This window comes from Falco punctatus (genome assembly GCF_963210335.1).
Source record: "Falco punctatus genome assembly, chromosome: 4".
NCBI classification, from domain to species: domain Eukaryota; kingdom Metazoa; phylum Chordata; class Aves; order Falconiformes; family Falconidae; genus Falco; species Falco punctatus.
In genome coordinates, this window is record NC_137583.1 from 1,997,713 (window position 1) to 2,024,829 (window position 27,117).

The 27,117-nt window shown below is 41.8% G+C and overlaps 1 protein-coding gene across 1 annotated transcript in view; it reads left to right on the top strand.

The window, feature by feature from the left end:
• Nucleotides 1–5,799: 5,799 nt before the first annotated feature.
• Nucleotides 5,800–27,117, top strand: part of IARS1 (isoleucyl-tRNA synthetase 1) — a 108,151-nt gene continuing 86,833 nt past the window's right edge. The window contains exons 1-6 of the mRNA XM_080385403.1: nucleotides 5,800–5,919; nucleotides 6,437–6,593; nucleotides 7,047–7,166; nucleotides 10,839–10,921; nucleotides 23,044–23,161; nucleotides 25,884–26,031. Coding sequence (XP_080241529.1) covers nucleotides 5,801–5,919; nucleotides 6,437–6,593; nucleotides 7,047–7,166; nucleotides 10,839–10,921; nucleotides 23,044–23,161; nucleotides 25,884–26,031 — 745 coding nt within the window. The 5' untranslated portion in view covers nucleotide 5,800. The remainder of the gene's footprint in view (nucleotides 5,920–6,436; nucleotides 6,594–7,046; nucleotides 7,167–10,838; nucleotides 10,922–23,043; nucleotides 23,162–25,883; nucleotides 26,032–27,117) is intronic.

Genomic DNA, 27,117 nt, shown 5'->3' on the forward strand with positions numbered 1-27,117 from the left:
CTAAGCAGAGCGTTTAGGCTCAGGGCTCACTGCTGGAGCCTGTCTTGACCTCAAAGCAGAAGTTTATTTCACCCTGAGGATTTAAAAGGTTTTTCTTTTTTGGGTCTGTGAGGGGAAATCCTGTGGCTGAGGGACAGTATTTTCACTTTCTCTGTTCCAAACCCAGAAACGCCACAGCGCATCACCTCTGTGGGCCTCCAAATGGAGTTTTCCCTCAGCGGACCGCCGCCCGAGCCGACTGCGCTGCGCTCCCTCCGCACAAACGCAGTCATGGCAGCCACTGGACATTTTAAAAAGCCATTTTAGTTTGTGAAAGAAACGTAAGGCATTAAAACCAGAGAAGGATTCAGTCCTCCTCAGTGAAGGGCGGGCAGTGGCTGCAGCCCCCTCACCGCCCCGCCCGCGGGGAGGCCCCGCCCCCAGCTTCCCCGGCCAATGAGAAGGCGCAGGGCGGGAGGGCGGGCAGTTTCCCGGTCTGCCCCGCGCCGCTGGGACCTGGCGTTTCCAGGAGAGCGCCGTGCCCAATGGGAGGCCGCCTTATTGCACCGAGTGTGGCGCGCGCTGACTGGCCGCCGCTGCCGGGTGTGCCCGCCGGTGCTTCATGCCATGCTTTCCCGGGCGCGGTTGCATCATTGCGGGGCGGGTGGCACTGAGGTGAGCGACGGCGGCGGCGGAGCCCGGATCGGCCCGACTCGACTCGCGGAGCCGCTGTCCCGAGCCGACCCGTCAGCGCGGCGAGGGCCGGCTCAGAGGCCTGAGGGAGGGGCGCGCCAGGGCCCCGGGGACGTTGCGAGGTTTTCGGGGGCGCTTCGTGCCGGTGCCGGGCGGAGCCCTCTTGGGTGTCACAGAGCCCGGCGGTTCGTACGCTGGTGCCGGTCCCGCTGGCCGCCAGCCCCCCTGTCGCCTGGCGCGGCCTGTGGCCCGGCCGGTGCCTCTCCTGTCTGGGGAAAGGGCCGGGCTGTGGCGTGACCGGCGCCTTTGCAGGCCGTAGAGCTATTAAGCTTTGTGTGTATAACCTTCACCTGGAAGGTATTTTACCTCCCTGGGTACTCTACATGTTCTTTGCTTTTTCTGGAATTGAGTGATTACTTAGAATAGGTACTTCTTAAAGGCTAACCAGTTTCTTTATTGCAGCGTTTAATACCTATCAAGGCCTAATTTCTTTAACAAAGAACCTGAGATGCTTTGTGATGCATAATACGTCTTAAGCTTTCCCCTTCAGCATCCTTTCAGGAGAGGGGAAATTTTTGAGCAAGACGCACTCTTTTTTTCTGTAGTTGCGATGAATTTGATATTTCTATCTTCAGTAAATGTTGGCTTCCCTTACCCCTCCCAGGAGCCTTCTGGAAATTGAAGAAAGCATTTTTTTCGTTTGTTTGTGACCTGCTTGGGAAGGGACTGTCGGGTAATAGCAGAATTTAATTGACACATAGAAGCAGCTTTTGCTAACTCAACTGATGCCAGTTTCTGATTAAAAAACCCAAACAAACTACTGGATTTATCTTTTTTTTTTTTTGTAATGACAAATTTTACACTTTTAAGCAAGGTAGTGTGAACAGAAAAAATTGCTTAATACCGTAATATACAGGGTAAAACTGACTTCTAGCATAGCATGAAACATTTGTGTCTGAATATACTGTTAATATATGAGTCTGCTCAATGTTTCAGCAGTCTTTTAATAGGATTTTCAGCATAAAAAGAAACACTTATTGGGGGGACGGACAGATGGACTGTAGTGCCTCTTAAGTGATACGTTGAGGTGAATTAATCTTGATACTTGAGGATGCGTTAGGGAGTATCAGGCTCAGCTTAAGCATACTTCATTTACCTGTTTAGATACTAGAAACTGTCACTTCCTGGTTCCACAGTTTAGTCTGCTGATCTGCTCACTTTGGGGCATATTTTTCAGTTAGAAAAGTCTGTGACCCCTCAAATAGAACAGTGGAATAATCAGGCTGTTACTGGTCGTCTGTGAATAAGGTGTAAATATAAATTTTCAATGTTGCCATCAAACCCTAAACTTTTGTGAAGAAAGCCATGTTTTAAATTCTTTCATGAAGTAATTACTCTTCCAATTGCAGTGTTGGGAAGACTGGTTGTGAGGGTGGCAGCTTTATGTCTTTTTGGAGAAGAAAAAGGCTCAAATTTTTTTTTAAACTAAGTTTATTCTTGCATTTTCAATTATTTTGGTCATTTATATAAAGTGCTAGTTAAGAGTAGGATGAGATTATTCAGTTTAAAAAGAAGTTTTAAAGGTAGGTGTGCATGATTAGTTTGTTTTTTTTCTCACCCATTCTCAGGTCTCTGTTGCAGTTTTATTCCCTGTATAAGGCATTAGCACAAGATTTTCAGAAGCGGTGTCTGTTCTGTAGCTTAGCATTCTGTTCCTATCCGTCCTTTTTATTTTAAACTTGGTTGTTTCCATCCATTCTGGAAATGGATGCTTTTGATTATCAGCTGAACAGTGTAGAATACTGTTACCTCAGAAAAGAGCCTTGCCTCAAAGCTCAGTACCTGAAAAGGCAGAGACAGGGAGCTTACTTCTGTGTGTATGTAAAATAGCGTGTCGTTTGACTTTGGGAAGGCCTCTGTACATGGAGAAAGGAGGCTTCTGCTTGTCTCTGAAGCAAAGCGTGTGCATTGGTCTCATATAGAATAACTTGTGAGTGAGGGTGACTGCAACAAGGACAAAAAACTGATCATAAACCCCTTGAAATTAGGTGACCTTCTGCACACTTCTAATTCATACTGGTTCTGGATTTTTTCAGTTTCTTGGTCAACAGAATTAGTAATATCTTGAAATCTGCTTTGTTTTCATCATTTATCTGTACGTGATGTATGTTAAATCCAATGAATTTCTAATTAATTTAATTCATAGGGGCATTTTTATTTTTGTTGAAAAATTAAAAACTGATTTAAAAAAAATCTTGATATTGAAAAGATTCTAACTTGCTTTTATGGTTTTAATGCTTGTTTATTTTTTTTTCTAGATAAGAAGCCCAGCATAAATTTGAGACTGCTGTAGCAAAATCTACAAACTTTGACACCTTTCCTATTGAATGTTACTATCTTTTAGAAAAAGTGAGTGTACTTGGGGGGAAAAACCCCCACATTCCCCATAGTGCATTGTCTTAAACTTGAACACTTTGTCAGCAGGAAATGCATAGAGAAACAAGAAAACACCCCCCACCCCCCTCCCTCCGTGTTTACTAATCTATGTAAATTTGGAGTGTTGTCCAAAAGTGTTGTTGTGTTCGACATATTTGTATAATTTCTGTATCATCATTTGTGATGTTTTCACTCATTCTGTGTTCAAAGTAATGAGCTATCTGTGCTTTTCTTCTGACTTAAATACCTAGATTGCTTATAGTAACTTTTTTTGCTGTAGGTATAAAGAATTATTCATGCATCTGTCTATAAACTGGTTATGCTTTTCCTGAACACAAAAGTCTTTGTTTTTTTGCTCGACTGAGGCTGAGCCACAGATAGATTCTAAATGTGGTTTGTCTTTTAAGTCAATCTATTTAAAGTTGTTTTGTAACTTGAAAAAATTGACCTGTGACTGTCACATATTAATTCTGATCAGTAATTTTTTCCTTTTTCTGACATAATAAAATTCTCTTGTAATATTGATAAGAGTGTGTATGAGTTTGTGCCCTGTGGTTACTGGACACTGGTTTGTGCATACGGTGCTTCAGTTGATAGAAATGGGCCAAAAGTGATACTGTGATTTACGCATGGAGTCTGTGATACATGAGCAGCTTCCATAGCCCGGACACAGTTACAGACCAAACCTTAAACCTGTATTTAATTTATTAGATTATAGGGACTTGACAGCTGGGCCCGTTGCCAAAACCTTTGCAGTTATTATCAGTAAATTGTGAGATCTGAGCTTGATCCAAGTAAAATTTGCAGATCGTTAGTCCTTAAGTCAACTGGCTTGTAGGAAATAAGCTTTAAGGCTGAATTCTTTTATCATCTCCATTGTCTCTGTGATTCTGGGGCTTTGATCAAATTAGTGAGAAAATGGTGTGGCCTGACTAGCGCTTTGCTGAGTGCTTTGAGATATGATGATGGAAACTCTTGTACAAGTTTTGCATGCTGTAACTTACTGTGCTAAGACCTGCTGTTACTTTTTTAAGAATACACGCAGGCCATGCCCATGTGTTCCTTGTCAGTTCATGATTTCACCTTCAGTTGCTGTGTTGCCTGTGTACCAGGTTGTGGGTTTCTTGATTAATTTCTTGTCTTATTTGATAACTTGGGTTTGTTAGTGGGGAGAATGATCTGTCATTAATACAAAAATGTATGAATGGTGGAATTTGTAGGTTTCGTTTTGGGGCACATTTTTTTTGTATGGGTTCAAGCATTGAACTATCAATGTCTGCGGTGTTCTGGGTTTCATTTAAATAAATGTTTTGGAACTGTAGTGCTACCTAGCAGCATGTCAACTGTAACTTTAAGTATTGTCTTGATGTGTTTGCATTTGTTGCAGCTTTATGATTAGTAGTTGACCAACCTGAGTAAATTGGAACAATCAGTCCTTGTGCCAGTAATTGTAATTCTACAATGCTAAGCAAAACTTCAGTCTGTCATAGTGTTCAGCTCGTTCTGGTGTAAGTGCTGTGGAACAGCAGCACTAAAGCTAGAGATGGGAGAACCCGTTTCTTCTCTGCAGTCTCCTATTACAACCTTTGTAACCAGTTTTCTTCTGTTACAGAACTCCTGTCTTAAATATCCTTACTCCACAGAGCGTTTGCTTAGTGCTTGCTCTAGCATTTGCTTGAAACTTGACTCCTTTGGATCTTGTAGCAGGTCTGGAACACCAGGCAGCTTTATTGTGTGTTCCTAATGATGTTGAGAATTCTCTTCCCTGTGCTGCTTGTACATAATTTTGCTTGTAGTGATTTTCATTGACTTACCCAGAATTAAAGAATGGCTTTGGACTCTGGTGGCTAAAATCCACCAAACAAAGAAAGATGGTCAGGAAATGGCCAGCAAGAAGTAGCCCCTTGTGGCTTAGTTCTGACATATTTGTAAAACTGAAAGGGGAAAAAAAAAAAAAGGGACTAGTAGTTTTGTCAGTACTCTGGAAGTTGGAGCTTTCCAAGATTCACAGCTGAGGTCTTTGAGCTTTTTCATCTGCTTGGTTGAATTCTTCCCATGTGTTCATCTTTCATTAGAACGTGTTTCAACTATACTATCTGTAGTCTAGCTGTTCTTAGGTGCATCTGAGATTGATGGCCTAGCTAGATGGAAAAATGCTCTTTTAAACCTTTAAATGGTAGGAGTAGATGTACAGTGAAAAGGAGCCACCTCTTTACCAGTTTTGGTTCCTGAACTTTAAGTCTCACTATTTCACAAACTGATGCTGAACAGTCTGTTTGAACTGGGAAACTTTTCCTAATGAAAAAAACCCAAACTTGTAACCAAAAAATAATGTGCCCTTTGAGTGTTTTCTATAGGAAACAAACAAACAAAAAAAGCATAATAGAAAATGAACAACCATAGCTGATTATTGGAGAATCCTTTTCCTATTACAATTATTCTATTCCCATTATTCCTATTACAATTTTCCTATTACCTATTACTATTGGTGCTAGTCTGTCAAATTATTAGGCTTTTTTTTTAGGATATAGTGCTTGCTTCCATGTTTATGCTGAATCAGGCTCTTTGAAAAACAGATGTAGTTTGGTGGTGTGCATTTGTAAGACAATGAAGTGCATTTGTGAAGTAACTTTTTTCTCACTTTTGTTCAATATGTGTGTTCTTTTCTCTGCTTGGTTGTTGCTGGGAAAGAATGGTTCAACAAGTTCCAGAAAACATAACTTTTCCAAATGAGGAAGAGAAGATACTGGAGCTCTGGAAAAATCTTAATTGTTTCCGCGAATGCCTAAAGCAATCAAAGAATAGACCTAGGTAAGAATCTGTTGGAAGCTGTAGCTACTGTGTGTGACAGTGCAAGGTTGGCTTAGCTTAATTTTGTTTTTTCTTCGGTTCTGTTAATAACAGCTGTTCCTTTTGCAGATAGAAGTCTTGGCTAATGTTGTTGTCATGTCACTTTTATATTTCACTTTGTGAAGAATAAACACTGTTCAAACAGTAGTAATAAACCTGTAGTTTCCTGCTTGGTGAGTTTATAAAGGAAATCTGCAGGTAAGCAAGGACAACTCTTGTGTCTGCCAGCTGTGGAGCAGCATGCTGGTATTCTCGGTAATAATCTTGGTAGAATTGGCAATCACTAGGAACCGTGAGCTGAAATGTTCCCTTTAGTCCCACTGCCAACAGGATACCTGTGCTGACTGATAATTGAAGAGGAAGAAATGGTTTTGTTCTAGTAAGACATAAGAAGCATAAGCATACAGATACACATATCCTGTTTGAAGATTTGATGCTCAGTTTTCAATTTAATTAAGAATGTTATCTTGTGTTGCAGGTTTAACTTCTATGATGGCCCTCCATTTGCTACTGGACTTCCACACTATGGCCATATTCTTGCAGGAACCATTAAAGACATTGTAACCAGATTTGCTCATCAGAGTGGTTTTCACGTTGACAGAAGATTTGGGTGGGATTGCCATGGTTTACCTGTGGTATGTGTAATAAATCTGCCTACATATATTTCTGTTGGTTCTTCTTTCTGTGTTGTACCTGCTTATCAGTCACTTTTCTATTGCTCTTATGCCTGGCTTTGCTGCTAAAAGAGAAATGGAAGTTCTTTGTCCAGTGTGTTGCTCTGGCTTTTGTGTGTGGGTGAGTTAACGTTCTTCCTACTGGTCACCTGCCTTTCTCCAGGCACTTTGTTCATTACTATAAACATGTATTTATTTGGTATGTATTTCAGAAAATGCTTTTTGTTTCACACCAGGGTTATCCTTTGCACCTGAACTAAGCAGATATTGCATTACTCATGATATCTCAAAAGACTAAAGGAGGTCCTTCAGCCTTGTTAGAATGCACAGAACATAAGTTAACTATCCAGAGAAATGCTGAAAGCTTTTGATGACAGTGTGGGATTTTTGTCTGATTGTTTTCAATGCTCCCAGGAATATGAGATTGACAAGACCTTAGGCATTAAAGGGCCAGAGGATGTGGCGAAGATGGGGATTGAAGAATACAACAACCAGTGTAGAGGAATTGTGATGAGATACTCAAAGGAGTGGGAGGTGAGTGAAGACTCTCTGCATATTCTGCTGTACATTTCTAATTGTATGTGTGCAGAAGTTTTTCAGCTGGGCTGAACTTCATCCTTTTGTCTGTTTGATTATGTGAATAAATCTCATGTCTTTAGCTACCTTGTTTCTCACTGATGGCCCTGAAAGGGGAACTAAAAGAAGAGCTTTGGGGCTCAGAACAGGGAGGCTGCTGTGATATCAAGAGGTTACTTGGAGGCAGGGGTCCTCAAACTTTTTAAACAGGGGGCTGTTGCGTGGATGAAGTGGCAGGAGGTCATCTGCGGCTGCTTGGTTTCCCCCCCAACCCCTGGTGGGGGGGGGGGGGGGGGGGGGGCGGGTTTCTGTAAATACCAGGGGCTGGATTGAGGACCCTGGGGGGGCCGTATCCGGCTCACGGGCTGTAGTTTGAGGATCCTTGCTTTAAGGTAACCTGGGGCTCAAAGTGTCTGACTGAGTACACTGAACATCTCATAGATAAACTGAAAAAGTTACCTCTTTCTTAGTGTCTTCTCCTGTATAGAAAATGGAAAATAAGGTCTGACTTTGTGTGGTGGGTTGACCTTGGCTGGATGCCAGGTCCTCACTGAGCTGCTCTATCACTCCCCTCCTCAGCAGAGCAGGGGAGGGAGAAAATAAGATGGAAAAAAGCCCCTTGTGCATCAAGATAAAGGCAATTTAATGAAGCAATAGCAAAAGTCGTGTGCACAGAAGCAAAGGAAAACAAAAGATGTTGTTCTTTACTTCCCATCAGCAGGCAATGTTTGGCTGCTTCTTGGGAAGCAGGACTTCAGTATGCATAGCGGTTGCTCTGGAAGACAAATGTTGTAAATAATGAATGCCCCCCCTTCCTCTTCTTTTCTCACAGCTTTTACATCTGGGCAGCTGTCATGGCATGGAATATCCCGTTGGTTGCTTTGGGTCAGCTGTCCTGGCTATGTCCTCTCCCAAGATCTTGCCCACCCCTAGCCCACCGGTGAGGGGAGGTCCATGTTGGAGAGGCAGCCTGGATGCTGTGCCAGCGCTGCTCAGCAGCAGCCAAAACACTGGTGTCTTATCACTATGTTTCTAGCTACCACACTATGAGGGCTGCTGTGGGGCTCAGCCAGACCCAATACACTGTGTTTTTCAAATGGAACCAACAAAGAAAATACACATGAACCTTCCTGCTTTTGTGTGCCCACCCCCCTTTTCAGTCTTTTCATTGCCAGAGTGCAGGACTATAGCTTGTATTTCTGGAACAGCAGAAGTTCTAGCATCTGGTTTTGTGTCAGAATAGGCGTGGGTAAATCCTCAGTCTTCCAAGAGAATATTGGTCTAAACTTTGTATCCTATGAATACAGTAATAGGGAAAGCATTGGTCTGTGCAGACTCTTGAGGTTGGAGAGCTATTCCAAGTAGATGGGTTAGATATTTTCTGAAGAGATGCAGAGGTTTTTTTCTGACTCTGAAGAATAATCATCCTGTGCGTAGAACCTCATGCTTCTTATTTTTGTCCTTAGCAGTGTGGCCAGAATAAAGTACATTTAGCCCGGCACGTGGTTTTTGCTGGCAGTCTGATATGTCTGTAAACTGACGACTCTTCTGTGGCTTCCTAGAGCTGAGGAGTGGCCCAGGTGCTTTCCTAGCAGTGCCACTTATCACAGTGACAGCATGCAATAGCAAGCACTGAAGGAAGAATGGGCCATTTTTTTTTTTTCATGTACCTTTGTGGTACAAGACCTTCCTAGGCCAAAGGATTTAATTTTTTTTTTCCTAGCATATAATTCCTAACAGATTTCTTTCTGCTTATTAATTTATCTAGCTATATTTTGAATGAATACTGATGTCCTCTAAACAGTCTGTATGAAGGCATTTCTATACATAGTCTGGAGAACTGCAGCTCTTCTATAACATGGTTTCCAGTAAACCTTTATCTTCACAGTGAGTTGTTTTTCAAGGCAGAACAGTCCTAATTGTTTAGTTTTTCCTCATGTGGAAGCTGTTCTTACTCATCACAATCCCTAGTCCTGTATTCCTTTTGATTGAAATAGCAATTCTTTGAGTATCATTTGCCCTTGGGAGCGTTTTGAAGTTATGGCCAGTATCTGAAGAAACCACAGCTGCCTTGGTTAGAATAGCTGTGGCTAAATCTAAGTGAATGGCTGGATGAAAAGCACAAAGTGGTTTTGTTTGGTTTTTCGGTTGGTTTGTTTGTGATTTTTGTTGTTGGTTTGGGGTTTGTTATTTTTTTTCCCCAAATATACAATCATTCATCTATACTCTGAAATATTGTATTTCAAAAACATCATCAATGGTTCTTTGTTGCTTTTAGAAATAAAATGATTGATTCTGGTTTGTGTTTTGTTTCCCATAGTTGTTTCTTTTTAACTTGCTGTGTCTTCAGCAACTGATATTTTTGCAGTGCTGATTAGTCCAAATATGTTGACTTTTGGATGGTAAAGAATTTTGTATTTTTTGTGCATAAAATTGTGCACGTATATGTGTGATTTCCATACACAGACACATATTTAGGTTATTAACAAAAATAACGAAATTCATTTAATTATCTTGTTTGTGATTTGGTTGGTAATAAATCCAAATATTTTGGGACAGTGTTAGGAGAGGAATTACCAGCATTCCTATTGGTGATAGTGTTTATCTTCTGTCTGGAGTGGCTAGCAAGTGTTTGAACATTATGAAAAACTGTAAAAGATTCCTTGGCTGTGTAAGATCTTTCAATGCTGAGACCAAACATACTCCAACTTTGTGGATCTTTGTACTAATCACTTCTAGGCTTTGTTTCTTAATATTGGAACATCAGAGTGGCTTAAAGGTCAAAATCAAAACTGGTATATTTCAAGAGCTCAGGTGTTACCTGAAAACACAGAGATGGGAGCGTTCATTTGCTTTGTTTTCACTGTACATTGTTTTACATTTAGTATGGTCTGTACCTAACAGCATCAGGACAGGTGTCTCTGGGCTTGGGTGTTTGCAGAGCTAGGGGTTCTGAGAGTTGTGAAATTAGGAAGAGTACCACTTGTCCGAGTGAATCCCATAGCTAGCTCATTAGTTTTCATACTCTGTGCCAATGGACGTGACCATAATCTGCCCTGAGATGAGGACTAACACCTCTCAGTCTTGTGGTCTTTGGCAGCACTGTCATAGCTTTGGGAAGTCAAAAAAGGCAGTTGGCCCTGAAATAATGTTGATAACTCCTTGTGACATATCAATTTCTTGAAGCATTTCTTTGTCTTTGAATTACATCATGTTTTCATATAACTGAAAGCTCATAGACTGTGTTCTTGATTTTGTCTGTATCTGCAATGGATAGTTTTAAAAATAGAAGCAAGACCACTGTAATAAAAAGCAGTTTTCAGGCATTTGAACCTCGGCTGAGCCTTGAATGATCCACCATTTCTGTTTAGTATCTTGAACATGTTTGCCTGTTGTGTGACCTTGGTTCTAAATAGTTACGTTCACGGTTTCATTCTTTGCTTATGTTTTGCTTGTTTCAATACACTGTTTGGAACTGTTGTCAGGCTGAAATATTTCATAATGTATTTTATTGAGATGAGACAAACACTGCCCTTCAAAATCAAGCTGTTTTACAGAATAAATATTGGAAATGTATCGTGATTCTTAATGTTAAGGTGCCTTTCAATCTGTGTGTGTGTTTCTCAACAGTTTAGTGTTACCAGATTAGGACGCTGGATTGATTTTGAAAATGACTATAAAACGCTTTATCCTGAGTTCATGGAGTCTGTATGGTAAGTGAACTTATGTACCTTGCATGTATACTTTATGAATTTGAAATTTTAAGAGGCCTAAATTATTGTAAACAAGTGTTGGTCCATAGAACCGTTTCGAAACATGCCAAATTCAGATAAACAGCAGGCAAAGTAATTAAGATGATGTGAAATCTCTTGATGTCAAAGTGATGGAATTAATTGACCTATTTTTTTTTCTTCTTCAGGTTAGTAGGGTTTTCTTCTTCAGGACAGTAGGGTTTTTCAGAATGAAGTACAACAGTATGGCTTTTAGTGAGTCCTGAAATCTTACTGCTCCATGTCAACTTAAAAGCAGTTCTGAAGACCTACTGATATGTTCCTTGCTTGGTTTAGGAAATTACATTGCATCTCCACATTCTTGATGCTCTTCACGCTGTTAGCTGCAAATGTGCAAACTATCCAAGCTCAGTTAGCTCTAAACCTCTTATTCGAGCCAGGTCTTAGAGATTGGGAATCTGCTGTTACGTTTTATTGGCAGCATAGTTTGACAACTGTCTTGGACTCCTGGTGCAGAGCTAAGTAAAGTTCGGGTATTTTGGGAATGTATTCAGGGTGACTGCTGGAATTGCAAAAGACAGGATGACCTTATAGGTTAAGGATAATCAGATTGACCTAACACAGTGAGCAGAGGGCAACACTGAGTCCTTCAGGTGGCAGAATTGCAAGGTGAATTGCAGGGAGAAGTTTAGCAGAGTATATGCTGACAAAAAGCCATTGAAAAGCAAATTACATGCATATTAAAGAATTATTGATCTTCTTTAATATTAGTTTTACTAGTAACCTTTAATTGTGTAGTTAGTTGCCTATAGTTATGATAGAGGATAGAACTTCTAGATGGCTCTGCAGCCATTGTAGAGGGCTGAAGTGCCAGGGAGTTTTCGATGACCATTGAAAAGAATTATCATTATGCAGGGTTTCTTCAGCTAAAGTGAAGACTGATAAATCTTCCTTTTATAAGTTATAAAAATACTTAGTGGTGGCACCTTAAATCCTGTTTAACTGGTATTTTTCAAGGACCCTTTTAAAGCCAAACTTGACTTGGAACAAGCTGCAGGGTGGTCTCTCAACAGCTCAAGCCTTTTTTGTGGTTGTTTGTTTTTATTTATTTATTTTTAAAATTTTTTTCTTTTTCCCCTTAGAAAATTGCAAGTCTTTCACCTTGGCTTACAGAGGTTGCCTCCTCTAATTCTTGCTTTGGATACAGACTAAAATATAAACTTTGGATTTGAAATGTGTGTGGTATGAGATTTCAGGAAGTATGTTGGCAGACAACCTCTGAGTTTTGAACCCTTCTGCTTCGTGATGATACTAGTTTTCTGTGTAATCATGTTATGAAATACAGTTTCTAGATGTCTGCTTTTAGAAACTGGGTTTTCAGGAAAGTCTCCTCAGCCTTGGAGGGGCAGGTTAATGCCATTGCCAACTTGTTTTTCAGTAGAGTGCAAGGTAGAACCACTGGTGTTGGCATACAGTGGATGGAGGAGGGGAATGGGGCGTGCCTGTTTCAAGGCTAAGGGAATTAATACTTAAAGTGCTGTAACTGTAGTTACAGTAGTGCTTTTGGCAGGGTAATGTACAATTTTCTAGCATATCAGATTGTTACCTAGGTAATTGTCAAACTGAAAATCATGTTACTGAAGTTACATTTTACATCCATTAGGATTGTTCAGGAGGAATCATTAGGAGATTGTAGTGTGCTTCTCTTACAATTTGATTTTTTTTAATGAGTTCCTTTTTAAATTTTAAAAGAAGTTTTAAGGCTTTAATGTCCAGCTAAGTACAAAAGATAAACTGCAGATTGATTTCTGCATTGACTGTAACCTGGTGACCATAGTGGCTTGTCCAGTGTTTGTATGTCTTTTTTTGGGGTGGTGTGATTTTTTTTTTTTTTTGTTGCTGTTCTGCCTGTGGGAGTAGAACACTGCTCTGCTCTTAGGCCCAGAAAAAGTTATTGATGAGGATAATGGTAGTGAGCATGACAACCGTGGATTTCATGGTCAAAATATGGTAAGGATTTTTTCTTTATTAATTAGCTAAACCTAGGTGTTTAGGTTTTTTGTTTTGTTTTTGTTTGTACTTCTTTGTAGGCTTGCGGTTTTGGAGTGGTCTCAACTGGAATTTCTAGCTTTCTATGAAACATGATGTTTTCATCCATAATGTTTATGTTGAGTTCAGTGAGCTAATGTAATGCTTATGATAGTCAACCACACTGGAAATAACATTTATCTGAATTGTTTAGACTTGAAATAGTTTAGGACTCAGACACCAAATACATCTTTTGTACAGTATCTCTATAAAACAATATTAACAAGCTCAGGATGCTAGAGAGCATTCTTTTCTTCATGTTTTATAGTGGGTTAGTTGGAAACGACTGCTTTGTAAGCATTTTGGTGCGGTGCCATATGGTGGCTGACAGAGCAGGATGGATTTTCAGCCTGTTAGATTTTTGACTTGGAACAAACATCAGATGATAAAATTGTGGCATCCTGGCAGAATTTTTCAGGGCAACATTGAAGATTGACGTCATTAAGAGGTGATACTGCAGTGGTTTCTCATGTGAAATTACAGTCAGCTCTTCATGTCCTAAATAACTTAAATAGAACTTTTAAGATCATTCTGTAGAACTTGTATATCCATCCTGCAGCTAGCTTGAATCGCAATGAAAACGCGTCCTTCAGTGAAAACAGCACAATTAGCGTGATGTTCTTGAGCTAGCATGGAATAAACGGCCATATATTCTTGCCCCTTTTTTCTTTTTTTTTTTCCAACTCATGAGATGTATACAGGGAAACTGAGAGCAGTTTGACCTTAAACTTTTTACTATGGTTGGTCTGAAAGAAGCATATGAGCTTTGGGGAAAAAAATCAACTAGTAAATTTTTTTTACTTCCCTACTGACTTATTGCGTATTTCTCAGGCCAGCTGCGAGTTTGCACCTCAGGAGCGGTTCTCCTGAGGAAACAGCCTGCGAGGTGCGGAGGGAGGGAGGGGACCAGCGCTGTCAGGGCTGCGGCATGTGTCTGGCTCTGGTGACACATGGGGGTGTCATTTCCTCCTTCGCACAACTTTGGCGTTGGTTACGCTGCTTCCTGTCGCCATCTGCTGGCGAACTTCAGCAATTGCGCTCTGGGCGTCACTTAAAAACGGTCGAAAGCTCCGTGAATGTTTTGAAAGGCTGATGAGACCTTGGCGGGGTCAGGAGCAACGGTGGGAGATTAAAACATGGTGTCATCGAAAGTAGCACTCAGTTGCTGAGGTGAGAGGTTTGGGTGCTGGCAGGATTGGCAGCGGAGCACTCCAGCGCGGTGCATGGGGAATTTCTGAACAGGGGGAACCTCAGGGGAGCAGAGAGACCTGCAGCTTGTGCAACAGTGGCTGGTGGGACCTGGTGGGGCCAGAAGCAATGGCAGCCATGCCGCCCACACTTGTGAAAGAACTCTTAGGGAGTGTGAGTGACCAGGAGTGCTGCTAACAGGGCCCGGCCCGGCCGCTGGCACCGAAGGGCGTGCAGGAAGGACTCTTGTGGCTCTGCCAGCTTGACCAGGGAGCAATGGCATCTGCCCAGAAGAAAGCCGTGGCCTCTTTAAGCTCTGCCCCCGCCATACATGATGCAGCTGCCCAGACGGAGCTCTGGTGGGAACATGCAGCCACCCAGGTGTTGGGCTGCGGCCTGTGCCCTGCTCTTACGCCAGTACTGGGCAGCAGCAGTGAGCGCAGCTGTGGGAGTGCACCTGGGTATGGAAACTCCTCTGCTTAGTGACAGCTCCGGGGGGGGGCAAGTAGGTTGAGTATCGGGAGTACCAGAGATAGGCTACTGGAATTGAACTCTGCCTTCCCTGAGATGGGCTTAATAGGCTGAGAGGATGCATGATACAGAGGATTCCCTAACCCATCTGCCTTGCTGAATGCAGTGACATAAGGGACAGGGGGCAATGGTGACAAGTTCCTGCCCAGTGCAGCAGCAGCAGCAGACGCATCTCCTCTGTGACTGCGCCATCTTCTCAGGTGCCCTTGCATAATAGGTATGAGGCGCTGCAAGTGGTACGGAATAATAATGAGGAGGATGGTCTGCAGGCGTGGATGCTGCCGAGGATAAATTTGCCTATGCCCTGCATCAAAACTGCTTTTGTAACGGAAACAAGATGGGTCATAGGTGACTCCGTTCTGAAGGGAACAGAAGGTCCAATACACAGGCCAGACCCTCTTGGTAGGGAAGCTTGCTGTCTCGCTGGGGCCTGGGTTGAAGATGTGAAGAGAATGCTTCCTACCCTGGTCGGGCCCTCAGATTGTGATCCATTAGTGATTTTTCAGGTATGCAGTGACGAAGTTGCGATGAGAAGTCTGAGGGCAATCAAGAGAGACTTCAGGGTCTTATGACGGCTATAAACCCTTCAGAAGAGATAGGCAGGGAAGGAGAGATGATGGAATAGCCCTGTATGTTTGGGAGTGTTTTGATTGTCTAAAGCTTTTTAATGGTGACAACAGGGTTGAATGTTTGAGTAAGAGCCAGGGGGAAGGCCAACAAGCAGGTACCGTGGTGGGAGTCTGTTATAGGCCAACCAGCCAGGATGAAGTGGCAGTCAAAATATTCCGTAAGTCTCACAGTCACTAGCCCTTGTTCTCATGGGGGACTTCAACTTACTAGATGTCTGCTGGAAGTATAGTACAGCAGAGAGGAAACAGTCTAGGAAGTTTGTGGAGTGTGTGGAAGATAACTTTCTGACACATCTGGTCCGTGAGCCAGCCAGGGGAGATGCCCCGCTGGACCTGCTGTTTACAAACAGGGAAGGACTGGTGGGTGATGTGGTGGTCGGAGGATGTCTTGGGCGTAGCAATCAAGAGATGACGACAGTTTTCGATTCTTTGCAGAAGTAAGGAGGGGGGTCAGCAGAACCGGTGCCTTGGACTTCCGGAGGGCCGACTTTGGCCTGTTTAAGAGCCTGGTTGACAGAGTCCCGTGGGAGGCAGTCCCGCAGGGCCAAGGGGTTCCAGGGAGGCTGGACATTACTCAGGAAGGAAGTCTTAAGGGTGCGGGAGCAGGCTGTGCTCTGTGTGCCGAAAGGCGAGCCGGCAGGGAAGAAGGCCGGCCTGGCTGAACAGCGAGCTTGGGCTGGAACTCTGGAAGAAAAGGAGAGTTTGCAGCCTTTGGAGAAGGAGATGGAGCAGGCAGCTCTGGAGGGCTATAAGGATGTCGCGGGGTTATGTAGGAAGAAAATTAGAAGGGCCAAAGCCCAGGTAGAACTTAATCTGGCAACTGTTGTAAAAGACTTATAAAAGGTTTATAAATACGTTAGCAACAAAAGGAGGCCTAAGGAGGGTCTCTGTCCTTTATTTGATGTAGGGGGAAACATAGTGACAAAGGATGAGGAAGAGACTGAGGTGTTGAAATGGTTTCTTTGCCTCAGTATTCAGTAGTAAGACCAGTTGTGCTCCGGGTACCCAGCCTCCTGAGCTGAAAGGCAGGGAGCAGAATGCGGCCCCTGTAATCCCAGGGGAAATGGGAAAAACCCGTTACACCACTTAGACATGCACAAGTCTATGGGGCCAGATGGAGTCTGCCCAAGGGCACTGAGGGACCTGGCAGAAGTGCTCACTTGAGCCACTTCTAATGAGCTATCAATAGTCCTGGCTAGCTCAGGAGGTCCGAGCTCCGGAGGTTAGCCAGTGTGATGCCCATCTACAAGAAGGGCTGGAAGGAGGATCTGGCCTGTCAGGAACTACAGGCCTGTCACCCTGACCTTGGTGCCAGGGAAGGTTATGGAGCAGCTCATCTGGAGTGTCATCATGTGGCATGTACAGGACAACCAGGGAATCAGGCCCAGCCAGCATGGGGTTATGAAAGGCAGGTCCTGCCTGATGAACCTGACCTATGAGTCGTTCAAGGCCGGGTTGGATGTGGCTTTGAGCAACCTGGTCTAATGGAATGGAAGGTGGCCCTGCCCATGTTGAGGTGGTGGAACTAGATGATCTTTAAGGTCCCTTCCAACCCAAACCAGTCTATGATTCTGTGATTGTTCCTGGAAGTATTTAAAAGGCATGTAGGTGTGGCATTTAGGGACATGGTTTAATGGTGGGCTTGGCAGTTAATGGTTGGACTTGATGATATTAGAGGTCTTTTCCAACCTAAACAATTTTATGAGTTGCTTGTATTGTGTGGAACCACAGGTGGTAGAAACACGTCTTAGCTACTTTTGTACCCTAAGAAGGTACTCTTGAGTCCTTTTGTAATAACACTAGCTAGTTACAGTAGAAAATTGGTACTGTACATGTTTGAGATCATGGCTGTACACTGAAAACTGCGCTGTTTACTGTGGAAATGCAGTATGGAGCTTCTTTTAGTGATGGGGCATTTTGTTCATTTCTGCCTTCTCTCCACTGGACTCATCTCAGTTGTTCCAGCTTCAGTTTTCCTTCTAGGATTGTTACCGAGGGGACCTCTCCTTCCTTCCCTACCACGTGTGGCCTTTAGCCTCACAGCCCTGCACATTTAGGTTCTGCAGTAGCGTAGGCTCAGGGTGCCGCCGTACTCCTAAGCTGCAGCTGAAGAGGCTGTAGGTAGCTTCTGAACCTGGGACAATTGCCTTGGGTCGCTTGACTCCCGATGTGGATGTGTGCCTTTGGTTTTGTGTGACACTTTATTTGTACTCTGTCACTAACGTCAGTGTCCAACTGCCTCAGCCCTTTGCAGTGTGAAGGTTAATGGGGACTGCTCATTGAGAGGAGGACTGGTTTGTTGTAAAGATGAAAGCAACTGGGTGGTTATGTTAGTTTTTTCTTTTCTGTGGAAGTTGCTTTTGGACTAATTTTTTTTCTCTCTGTGGAGTTTATCCAGCACTAAACCAGAATTATTTCAGAACAACGGATCTGTGGGTTATTATAGGAATCACTATTGTGTTTTGTATATTCCATGGCTCTTAACGATTTTCTAGAGAGATACTGTTCATAAGAAATCTGTTTTGTTTGTTTTTTCTGCTAGCCATCTGCATCTTTTTCACATACTTATATTTCTTTTGTGCATTTAGTGCTCTAGTCCTGCTGTTATCTTCTTACCATTCCAGTCCTTTTTTATACCTTACCTGTATTTTGAAGGAGGAGTACACTGAACTCCTGCTTAGTTGAATGATCTTTAGGGTGCATCTAGTATCAGTTTTAGATAATTGATATTTTCTGCTATACATGTATTTTGCATTTCTGTCTTGATCCAAAATCAACACACTGATCCAAAGATTACAGCTTGGAGGGTAGACCTGGAGCAGAATGATCTATATAGACTGGGAGTTTAAAGCATGAAAGCTTTTTGTAGTTGAACGTAAGACCTGATAACTTCTGTGCTTTTTTGTCTTAAGAAGGTGTCTTTCAGAGATGCTATTCTAAAGGCAGGCTGCCTGTGTTTGTTTTTTGGACTTCACGTTCCTCTTAGATTTATACTTCTTTTTATTCATATCCAGTGTTGTTTGAGTACTTTTTTTTTTTTTCTGGTTTTGATCATTGCTTTCTTTTTGATTTCATCTTGTCTTTGAAGAAAAGTTGCTCATGAGTCATAAGAGAACTTTTTCCTCAGTCTCTGCTGCTTATGGTGCTGTTCGGATGCAGTCTGGTTGCTGAACTGTGTAGATGACAGGGCTTCTTACAGTGTGCTGTGTTTGGTTTTGGTGGGTTTTTTTTGTGTTCTTTCAGTCTGCAGAGGCTATTAAATTGTCTTACTTTTAAAGTTTGTTGGTAACTGAGTTTACAATTCCTGGGTCTTTTTCTTTAAAAAGAAAAAGAAAAGGAGTGGGGGGAAGCATTTTATGAGTTTACTAACATTGAGAAATTATTTTCAGCAAGTACTTTCTATTTCTGTAAAGGTAGGTGTTTTTAGACCCTTAGCTACTGACTGAGTCATTGCAAACAAAACCACTTGATACCCCAAAGGAATGGCGTTAAGAACTTAAGCTCCAAGATCAAATCCTTCTCTTCAGTGTGAATTGAATGTACCTGTTTGAAGAGGGCAGCTTGCTTTTGCATCTGCTGGAGTATACTGTGGCATGTTGGATTTTGTGGGGGATGTCAAGGGTGTTTTGAGCATTGCATTGACTGATTCGGTATCTTTTGGAAGGAAAAAAAAATCCCTTTGTAGGAGTCTTATTTGTATCTGTGTGTTTACATGGTGAGTATGTGACTTGGATCAGTGAATGTTGTAGTAAAGTTCTGATCTTTTTGGGAGTTATGCCTCTGGTGAGGGTAGCTGCCAGTCTCTGTTACTGACTGGGCTCGAACCAGTTGTATCATCCTCTCATGACACTGTGGGAACAGCAAACTTTTCAATTTGTGTCGTGCTTCTTAGAAGTTAAAGGTATCTTGCATCTTTAGGGATCAGATTCTCTGTTAACAAGTGGCTGAAATATGCATCTTGAGTTCACCTTTTCCCTAACCTTATTTTTTGTCAGTAAAGTGTTGCTCTCACAGCCAAGAGGATGCAACTAAATTTATTTCTGTTTGAGGAGAAATGTAGCGGAATTAGGGGACTAGAGTTTGATTTCTAACTTTTGTGAGTAAATCTTTTCTGTTTGTCAGTAGAAAGGAGCTCTGTGGTTTTGCTAGCTTTTTTTTTTTTTTTTTTTTTTTTTTTCAGAAAGGACTGCAATTTGAATTTTGGTTTACAAACCTAGAGCCTCTTTTTTGCAAAATGTCACCATTTTGCCAGCAAAAGGGTTAAAACGTGTTTTGATAGGCTATTGTCCAAAATACCATGTGTTGAATTTTTAAGCAAGACATGATATTCACCTTTTAAGGGACTCTTACTAGAACTAGGTTAATCTTTAGCTTTGTTTTAGGTGGGCAGTGGTGGTAGCAGGAAGCTCTTTGGGAGTCATCTCCTGTGCACTTCTGATGTCACCCAAGAACTGTTGTCAGCAGCTTTTTTCTTAAGGAAACCAATGAGGTGTTTTTCAGGATAACGGAACAGCTCTTTGTAGCGATCATCAGGGCTATTGCAGCAAGCAGCAGTCTTGACGCGATCATGATCCTACTTACTATGTTGGAATCGTCTGAGAGTAGAGGTGGTGATAAACGACGAGTGAGTGGTCGTTATGAACTGTAATGAGAGCTCCGAAGGGTGATGCGGTGTGAAAGCCCAGCTTTTTGCTTAGCAGTGGGGTGAACAACCGGGGAGCGCTTGGTTTGCGATAGGGCAGAGTTACCACACGAGGGAGATGCTGACTTGGATTCCTAACGTGGTAGCTCCGTCTAGTGTCCACCTTTCCTGAACAGTTCCCTGAGTTTACAGCTGTATTTACAGCCGAGTTAAGTATTCGGTGTTTCTCCAAGTAGTTTTCTTCTATGCTGTTAGCAGGCAGTGTTCTTTAGAAAGTAAAGTGGAGCTTTTTTCTGCAGATATTTTAGTTAGCTATTTCTGAAAGGCAAATAGAACACCTTCGGTATAAATGCTGTCACTTGTCTCAGTCTGCATTAATTATACTCTGAGATAGTAAGCATACATTTAAAACTTAGGTTTTTAACTTGCACGAAGACTTCTGCAATTAGCCAGCTCAGATGTATATGCTGAAAGCTGATGAAAGTAAATTCACAATTTTTTTTTTATAAAAAGACTGATTTATATTTTTGCAAGCTTAAGTTGACACTGTCGCTGTAAACCAGATGCGCTGACTGTCATGTTTCAGGCTTGGGTTAGGGGTCAGGCAGACAGCCACAACTTGCCCGTGGATAACATTTACTACTATAAATGGTCTCCTACATTAGCTCATCTTACTCTAGACTCAGTTCCTGCCCAAGATCACAGTTTCACATTAAGCTTTAACTCTGTTTATGAAATCTTCAATATAGTCTGTAGCATATTTGTATCCTTACATTTTGAAATAATGAAGACAACACGTAATATTATGACAAAATGAGTCAAGGCTCAAGATGAACAGAAGCTGGAAGAGAAATATTCTTCACATAGCAACTCATCAAGTGTCCATGTGATGGACAAACCCCTATGTTTCTCTGTATCTGAATACTGCGGGGGTTACTAAAGGACTGTCAACATTTATCAGTTTATCAGGTCTCACTGACCTGCAGACGTAGCAGTACAGTCTGCAGGTTGGCTACCTTAAAAGTAAAGGCAGGAGAGGGCAAGCCTCAAATAATCATGCCAAATTCAACTCAAAAATCAGATTTTCTGGAGACTAGTAATTTCAAATTCCACATCCATGTTGTTAAATACTGCTGACTTTAGAAACTCCTTTACGCAAACTATGTTTCCAAATCATCCTGATCACTTTTCTGGGTCCCTTTCCAGATAAATAGCTCATTGCTAAGCAACCAACCCCATCCTGGTAAGCAGCACTTTTTTCTGCAGGCTGTCATTTTGTGCTTGAGAATCTGGACGTGTATTTATGTCAGTGTCTTGCCTTCTATGTTTGAAATCACAATCTTCAACACAAAATACAAGTAGACTATTGCCCTGCTTTCTGTCTGCAGCCTGAAACAAGAACATAAAAAGATATGCACTGGCCTGCTGTCACAGAAGTCATACAGTATCTTAATCAGAATAATTTTTACCCTGCAGATTAGACAGAGAAAATACAGCCTGTCATACAAAGACGACATGCAGTCCACTCAGATTCACCCATGGTCCTCTAGTAAGAGTCCAAAATTTCCTGAGTGGTCGCTAACATCCGAAAAATTAGGTAATCTGAACTCTAAGATGGATAAAGCCCACGAGACCCTCAGCAGCATCAAGTTCTGCCACAGAGGAACCAAACCCAGAAGTCTTTCAGAACTGAGCACTCCAGCAAAGGCGCCTTAGGTTACACACGTAACCCAGAAGTAACCTTGTTGAAGTAGTAAATTGTGGGACCATAGATGGCACTGTGTAGATGGCGCCGTGTAGATATTTATGCCAAAGTATTCTGTTAAAGGAAGGTTGCTGGCATTAAACAAAGCTGTGGATTAAGCTGACCCACCCTCTCAAATCGTTAAATGACTCATCCTCTCCAGTGTCCACCATCTCAAGTGGTCAAAACTGATGAATGAAAGGACTTCTATCAAGGGAGTCAGTCTTGGGGAACAAAGAACAGATAATAAGAATACTTACATAAATTATGCAGAAAGAAGTCTCCAAGTGAAAAGGTTCTGGCGGAGGATATAAGCTGATGAGGTGTTGCAGTCCTCAGAAAATTAGTTGAAAGTAAGACAAAGGTAATTGTAATAGTGGGAGATGGCGACCTCCAACTCAAATGCCACCCCTCCCCCCCCATGCCCCGAAAGAGGGCGAACGCTCACTTCGGGAGCATGAGTAGTTAGTAAGAAACTTCAGTAGCGCTATCTGAGCATGCGTACTAGTTTGTATTAGAAGCGAGAAACTTGTAGCCAATCCTGTATGTGGATGACAGCGAGAGTGTAATGCACTGTGAATGTGCAGGTACTCTGCCGTATGTGATGTGTACCCTGGCGTAACTTGGTGAGCACGCTTGGAGGAACCATTCGCCAGTGCTCCCAGTACTGTAATAAATAATGCCTGCCTTTTAAAACTTCACATCAGTTCTTAGAGGGCTTTTCTCTGTGACCGACTTTATGGTATCGCCATAAAACTGAATTTGTTACTTCGCATGTTCAGCTGTGCTCTTGTGAAAAATGCTCTTCAGATAGTTAGGATTTACTTGGGATGGGCTGCAGGTATCTCTAACCTGTAACTGTGTCTCTTCTGCAGCACTGGTTGCTGTAGTAGATCCTTAAGATCGTGTGGTAAGGAGCGGCCACCTCAATACATGTCTTTTCTCTAAATTACGACCGATTTCAGCCTTGTTAATGGTTCACATTTCAGGTGGTCTTGTATTCAAGAAATTTGAGAGCGGTTAATTAGCAGTACGTATTTGTGTTGTGCAGTCATTGCATGGAAAACCAGGCTGGTATAATCAGCTAAAGCTAAAAATCAGCCAGAAATACAGTTGCAATCCGTTTGTTTCGCCTTTGATTTGCACATACCGTCTTTAGTTGACGGTTGATTAAAAAGGGTGTCATTCAGAAGGGCCCTCCAGCTAGAGCAGAACCCCATTTTGGGGGTGGTTTACCAAGTGTGGTGATAAGTGCTATTCAGTGTTTCTTGTTTGCTTCCAGGTGGGTTTTCAAGCAACTGTATGACAAAGGGCTGGTATACAGAGGTGTGAAGGTCATGCCTTTTTCAACTGCCTGCAACACCCCACTGTCAAACTTTGAGTCCCATCAGAATTACAAGGTAAGTCAGTATATATGTACATTATATGTTGCAGATTCCTCTATTGTCTTAAGTTTGGATTTGGAAAGCTGTAGTATTTCTTGCTTAGTGGTACATAAGCATATTATTACACTCCAAATTGATAGTAAAAGTTTAGATAAATAGGTTTTTATTGTATTTTGCTTTATTTCTTTGGCTCACTTGATCTTGGCAGTCTTCCCTGTTCTTCTTGGTTACTACTTACAGGTATATAGAGTATGTTCTTAGTTTTATTCTGCTAAATGACTCTCACTGCCTCTCTGGGCTCTCCAGATGAGTATAGCACTGTGTTGGGTTTGTAAGGTAAACGCTTGGAGAGCTCGTGGCTGTCCCTGGCTGCGCAGATCTGAGAAGAGGAAGGTCCTTGGCAGAAGTGAAACTGAGGGGATTAATAAGAATTGTCAAAGGCTGTGTTTGGTTGTGAAGCAGTAGGATGATAGTTCTTCTTCTAAGAACCTTTAATTTAGATTGAGAAATTCCAGGAAATGTTTTACTTAATATAATGCATGGTATACTATGTTTTATAAGATGTTCCCTTAAAAATGAATGACTAGATACAGTAGGTGCAGTTTCTCATTTGCAGCAATTCATGTTTGCATATGTGAAGGCAGAATTTGTGTCCCAGTTTCCCAATATTTATTTCATGTTTGTGGACAGAGGTTTTGTATCCTCTCTAATCCCCACCCAGGCCTTGGTATCCTTATATTGTAAATCTTTCACTTACGTTGTTGCAGTAGAAAGCTTGCACAAATTGTACATCTGATCTTTTTTACATCTTGCCTGTAAAAAGTCTTCTTAAAACAGATGTTTAAATAGCCTTGTGGTACAGTCCAGTCCACAGATACTGGAACTTTCAATGTTGTTGAAGGGTCTTTGACCATACTGAAGAGTAAAGGTTGTATGATTTAGGGAAGCGAGACCTGCAAAGAGATCTCAATATTTGTGGCTGACAACTGACATAATTACTTTGCTCATACTTGTTAACTAACATTTCATATAGGCTCAGATTAACGAGCTTTCTTTAGAACAAAGACTGTTTTGGGTTGTGTTTTTTTGGGTGTGTGTATGTGTGCCCCTTTTCCATAGAGCAAAGCTCTTTTCTCAAGCCTTAATGAAATATTTAGATGCTACTTCTTACTCTAGAACTAGTAGAGTTTGTGTGGAGTCTGCTGCTCTGCCACTTCATGCAAAAATTATCTTTTCTTTGTCTGCTAGAGGTGGTATTCTGAAGACTGAAATGTTGAGGGTCTGCAAACTGACAAGGTTTATTCTTGGCATGAGCAGTCATCTCTGTGTGAGGCAGCTGTTTGCTTTCTCACTGTGGAAAGCAGGCTTTGGCTTCTGTTTATCAGTCCTGTGAGAATGGGGACACAAGTCATGAGAAACGGGACACAAGAAGCATGTTTAGAAGCAGAGTTAGGTGTCTAATGCAGACTTGAGTAAACCATGTCAGCAGATTGTATTACATTTAACTAAAGAAGCGTTGTCTTTAGATGAAAGCAGGCATAATTTTGTGAACAGAGAAAACATTATACAATGCCATTAGTTGGCAGCCTGGATGCTATTATTTTATGACTTGCCAGTTGTTTTTATCTACCTGGTCAACTTAGTGCTTCAGAAAACAAAGTGAATAGCCTGCAGTGTTGTTTAACAATTGGTAGAGACAGAACTGTAGGGAAAACTCGATCTTTGCTTGGTATTGAGCGTGGTTTGAGAGTTATGTAATATTTATGTTTTACTGTTGGCTGCACCAGATGTTCACAGAAAATTCCCTCTGGAGAAGCCCTTAGCTCAGATATAAATAGCTGCCTCTGTCCCATGACGCTGTTAACTGTTCCATAACGTTGGATGGAGACCAGAGCGCCTTGCACTAAAGATGATGAGGTGATAGGACCTATTAATAGGACCTATTAGTAATGTATTTAGGGTTTGTGCCCATGGCACCCATTTTTGTTTGGCATTTAAAATGAATAGTGAAAATTTCACGTTTTCAAGATTAGACTTGCTTTTTCAATCTGCTTTTTGTAATATGTGAAAAGTAAAGTGACTGAATAGGATTGTACTTGTCTGAAAGAAGAACTTGTTTCCAGAGGATTCTTTTGACTCATTCGACTGTGGCTGACAAAGGTCTCCTGACATTTTTTTTTTACTCTTCAGTATTGATGTACTCTTGTTTTTAAGTAGCCCAACCCTCCCCCCCCGCCCCCTTATTGACAACAGCTTCTTATAAGACATTGCATCTTCTTAAGTGATGGCTATTCTTTCTGCTGCCTGATTGTAGAGGAAATGGTGGGGAAAGGCTTTGTGTAGCAGTATCTGAGAAACTGCTGTTTTCTTGACAGTTGAGATTTGATTATAAACTTCTAAAATGGGATTATAAGAGGTACCTGAGGGAACTGACACACTGCTATCTTTGATGTGTTGGCAACTAATTCCCAAAATCTCACTGCTAATATGAACTTTGAACCCCATGGTCTCGTTAAACTGACAGTTTGCACTGCTATAATGGAGGAAAGTTGTGACTGGTGTTCTCTCCAAACTTCATTATGCTACCACTTTCACCTTCTCCCATAACAATGATGAACCAGGCAAGTTGCAAGACAAGTTTTGGTGGATGGCAGTAATAGCTGCTACTCTTTATATTTTGTATTTTCTCACTTAATATATGCAGTAACCCCTTTCCTTCCTTTGGCTTGTTTTTAAGGACGTTCAAGATCCTTCAGTAACTGTGAGCTTCCCACTGGAGGAAGATGCAAGTGTTTCACTTGTTGCTTGGACCACTACTCCTTGGACCTTGCCTAGCAATCTGGCCCTTTGCGTCAATCCAGAATTGCAATATGTAAAATTAAGAGGCAAGTGTTAACTGAAGGGGATATATAATGGACGCTTCTTTCTTTAGTGCCTGTGAATACGAACTTATTAAGCGGTTTATTATACAAAATATGCTACATTTATAGCACTTTTCTGGGGTTGGAGCGGTGTAATTTTGAAGCATGAGACTTACTTCCGATGTGGCTGATGATTTCTGGCTGCTGTTGAGGTCTGTTCCCTGAAAAATATCAATAGATAAAATAACAAGAACAAATGTTTTATCTGTCGTCTTAGTCACACTATTTGACAGACAGGGAAGTGTGGCTGGGTGTCCCCAGCTGTTCTTCCCTCCTGTCTTGGGGCTCAGACTCAGAACAAGTTACAGCTGTGTGACAGCTGCCTTGCAGTAGCTGAAGGTGTCTGTACTCTTAACCCGTAACAGACCCAAGCTGTCAGCTGCTAGTCTAAACCTGACTGGAGTATGTGTTTTAGCTCAAATGTAAGGCAAGGTATGTGCTGTGGTTTCCAGTGCCATAGTACATTTGACCAAGTGCCTTGGCTTACTCATGCGTCAGTTGGTTGTGCCTGGCTAAAGAAGTTGCACTATATGGTAATCTCTTTCATGTGAGCACCCAATGTTGCAGGAGTTTTATGCAACAGACCATGTAGGGTGCCTAAGCCATGTAGGCTGTTGCTTTTCTCATTACTGCTTCAAGTAGTTTTCCAGGGTTTGTAGTTCCATTTTTTTTTTTTTTTTTTTTCAGTTAACAATGTAATGATGTGTTGTCTTTTTAACTTAGGAAAGCATTTTATTTTATCCTTGAAATGCAGTCATCTTATATCTTCATCTCCACCCCCTCTCCTTTTTTTTTTTTTTTAAATTTAAAGAAATTAGTAAGCAGGAATTTAGATGAAACTACTTCTTGCATTGCTGTTGTCAGTTTCCCCCAAACTGCTCACCTTTTCTGACTTTTCAGTGTATGTTTTAAAAAAAACAAAACAGGAAAAAAAAGAAAATCAAGTTAATGATGGTATTTGATCTGGAGTAAAAAAAATGCCAAAGGTATAACTTCTAGTTCCGACATAACCATGTGAATCTAATGTGTGCCTAAGGTGATGTTAAACAT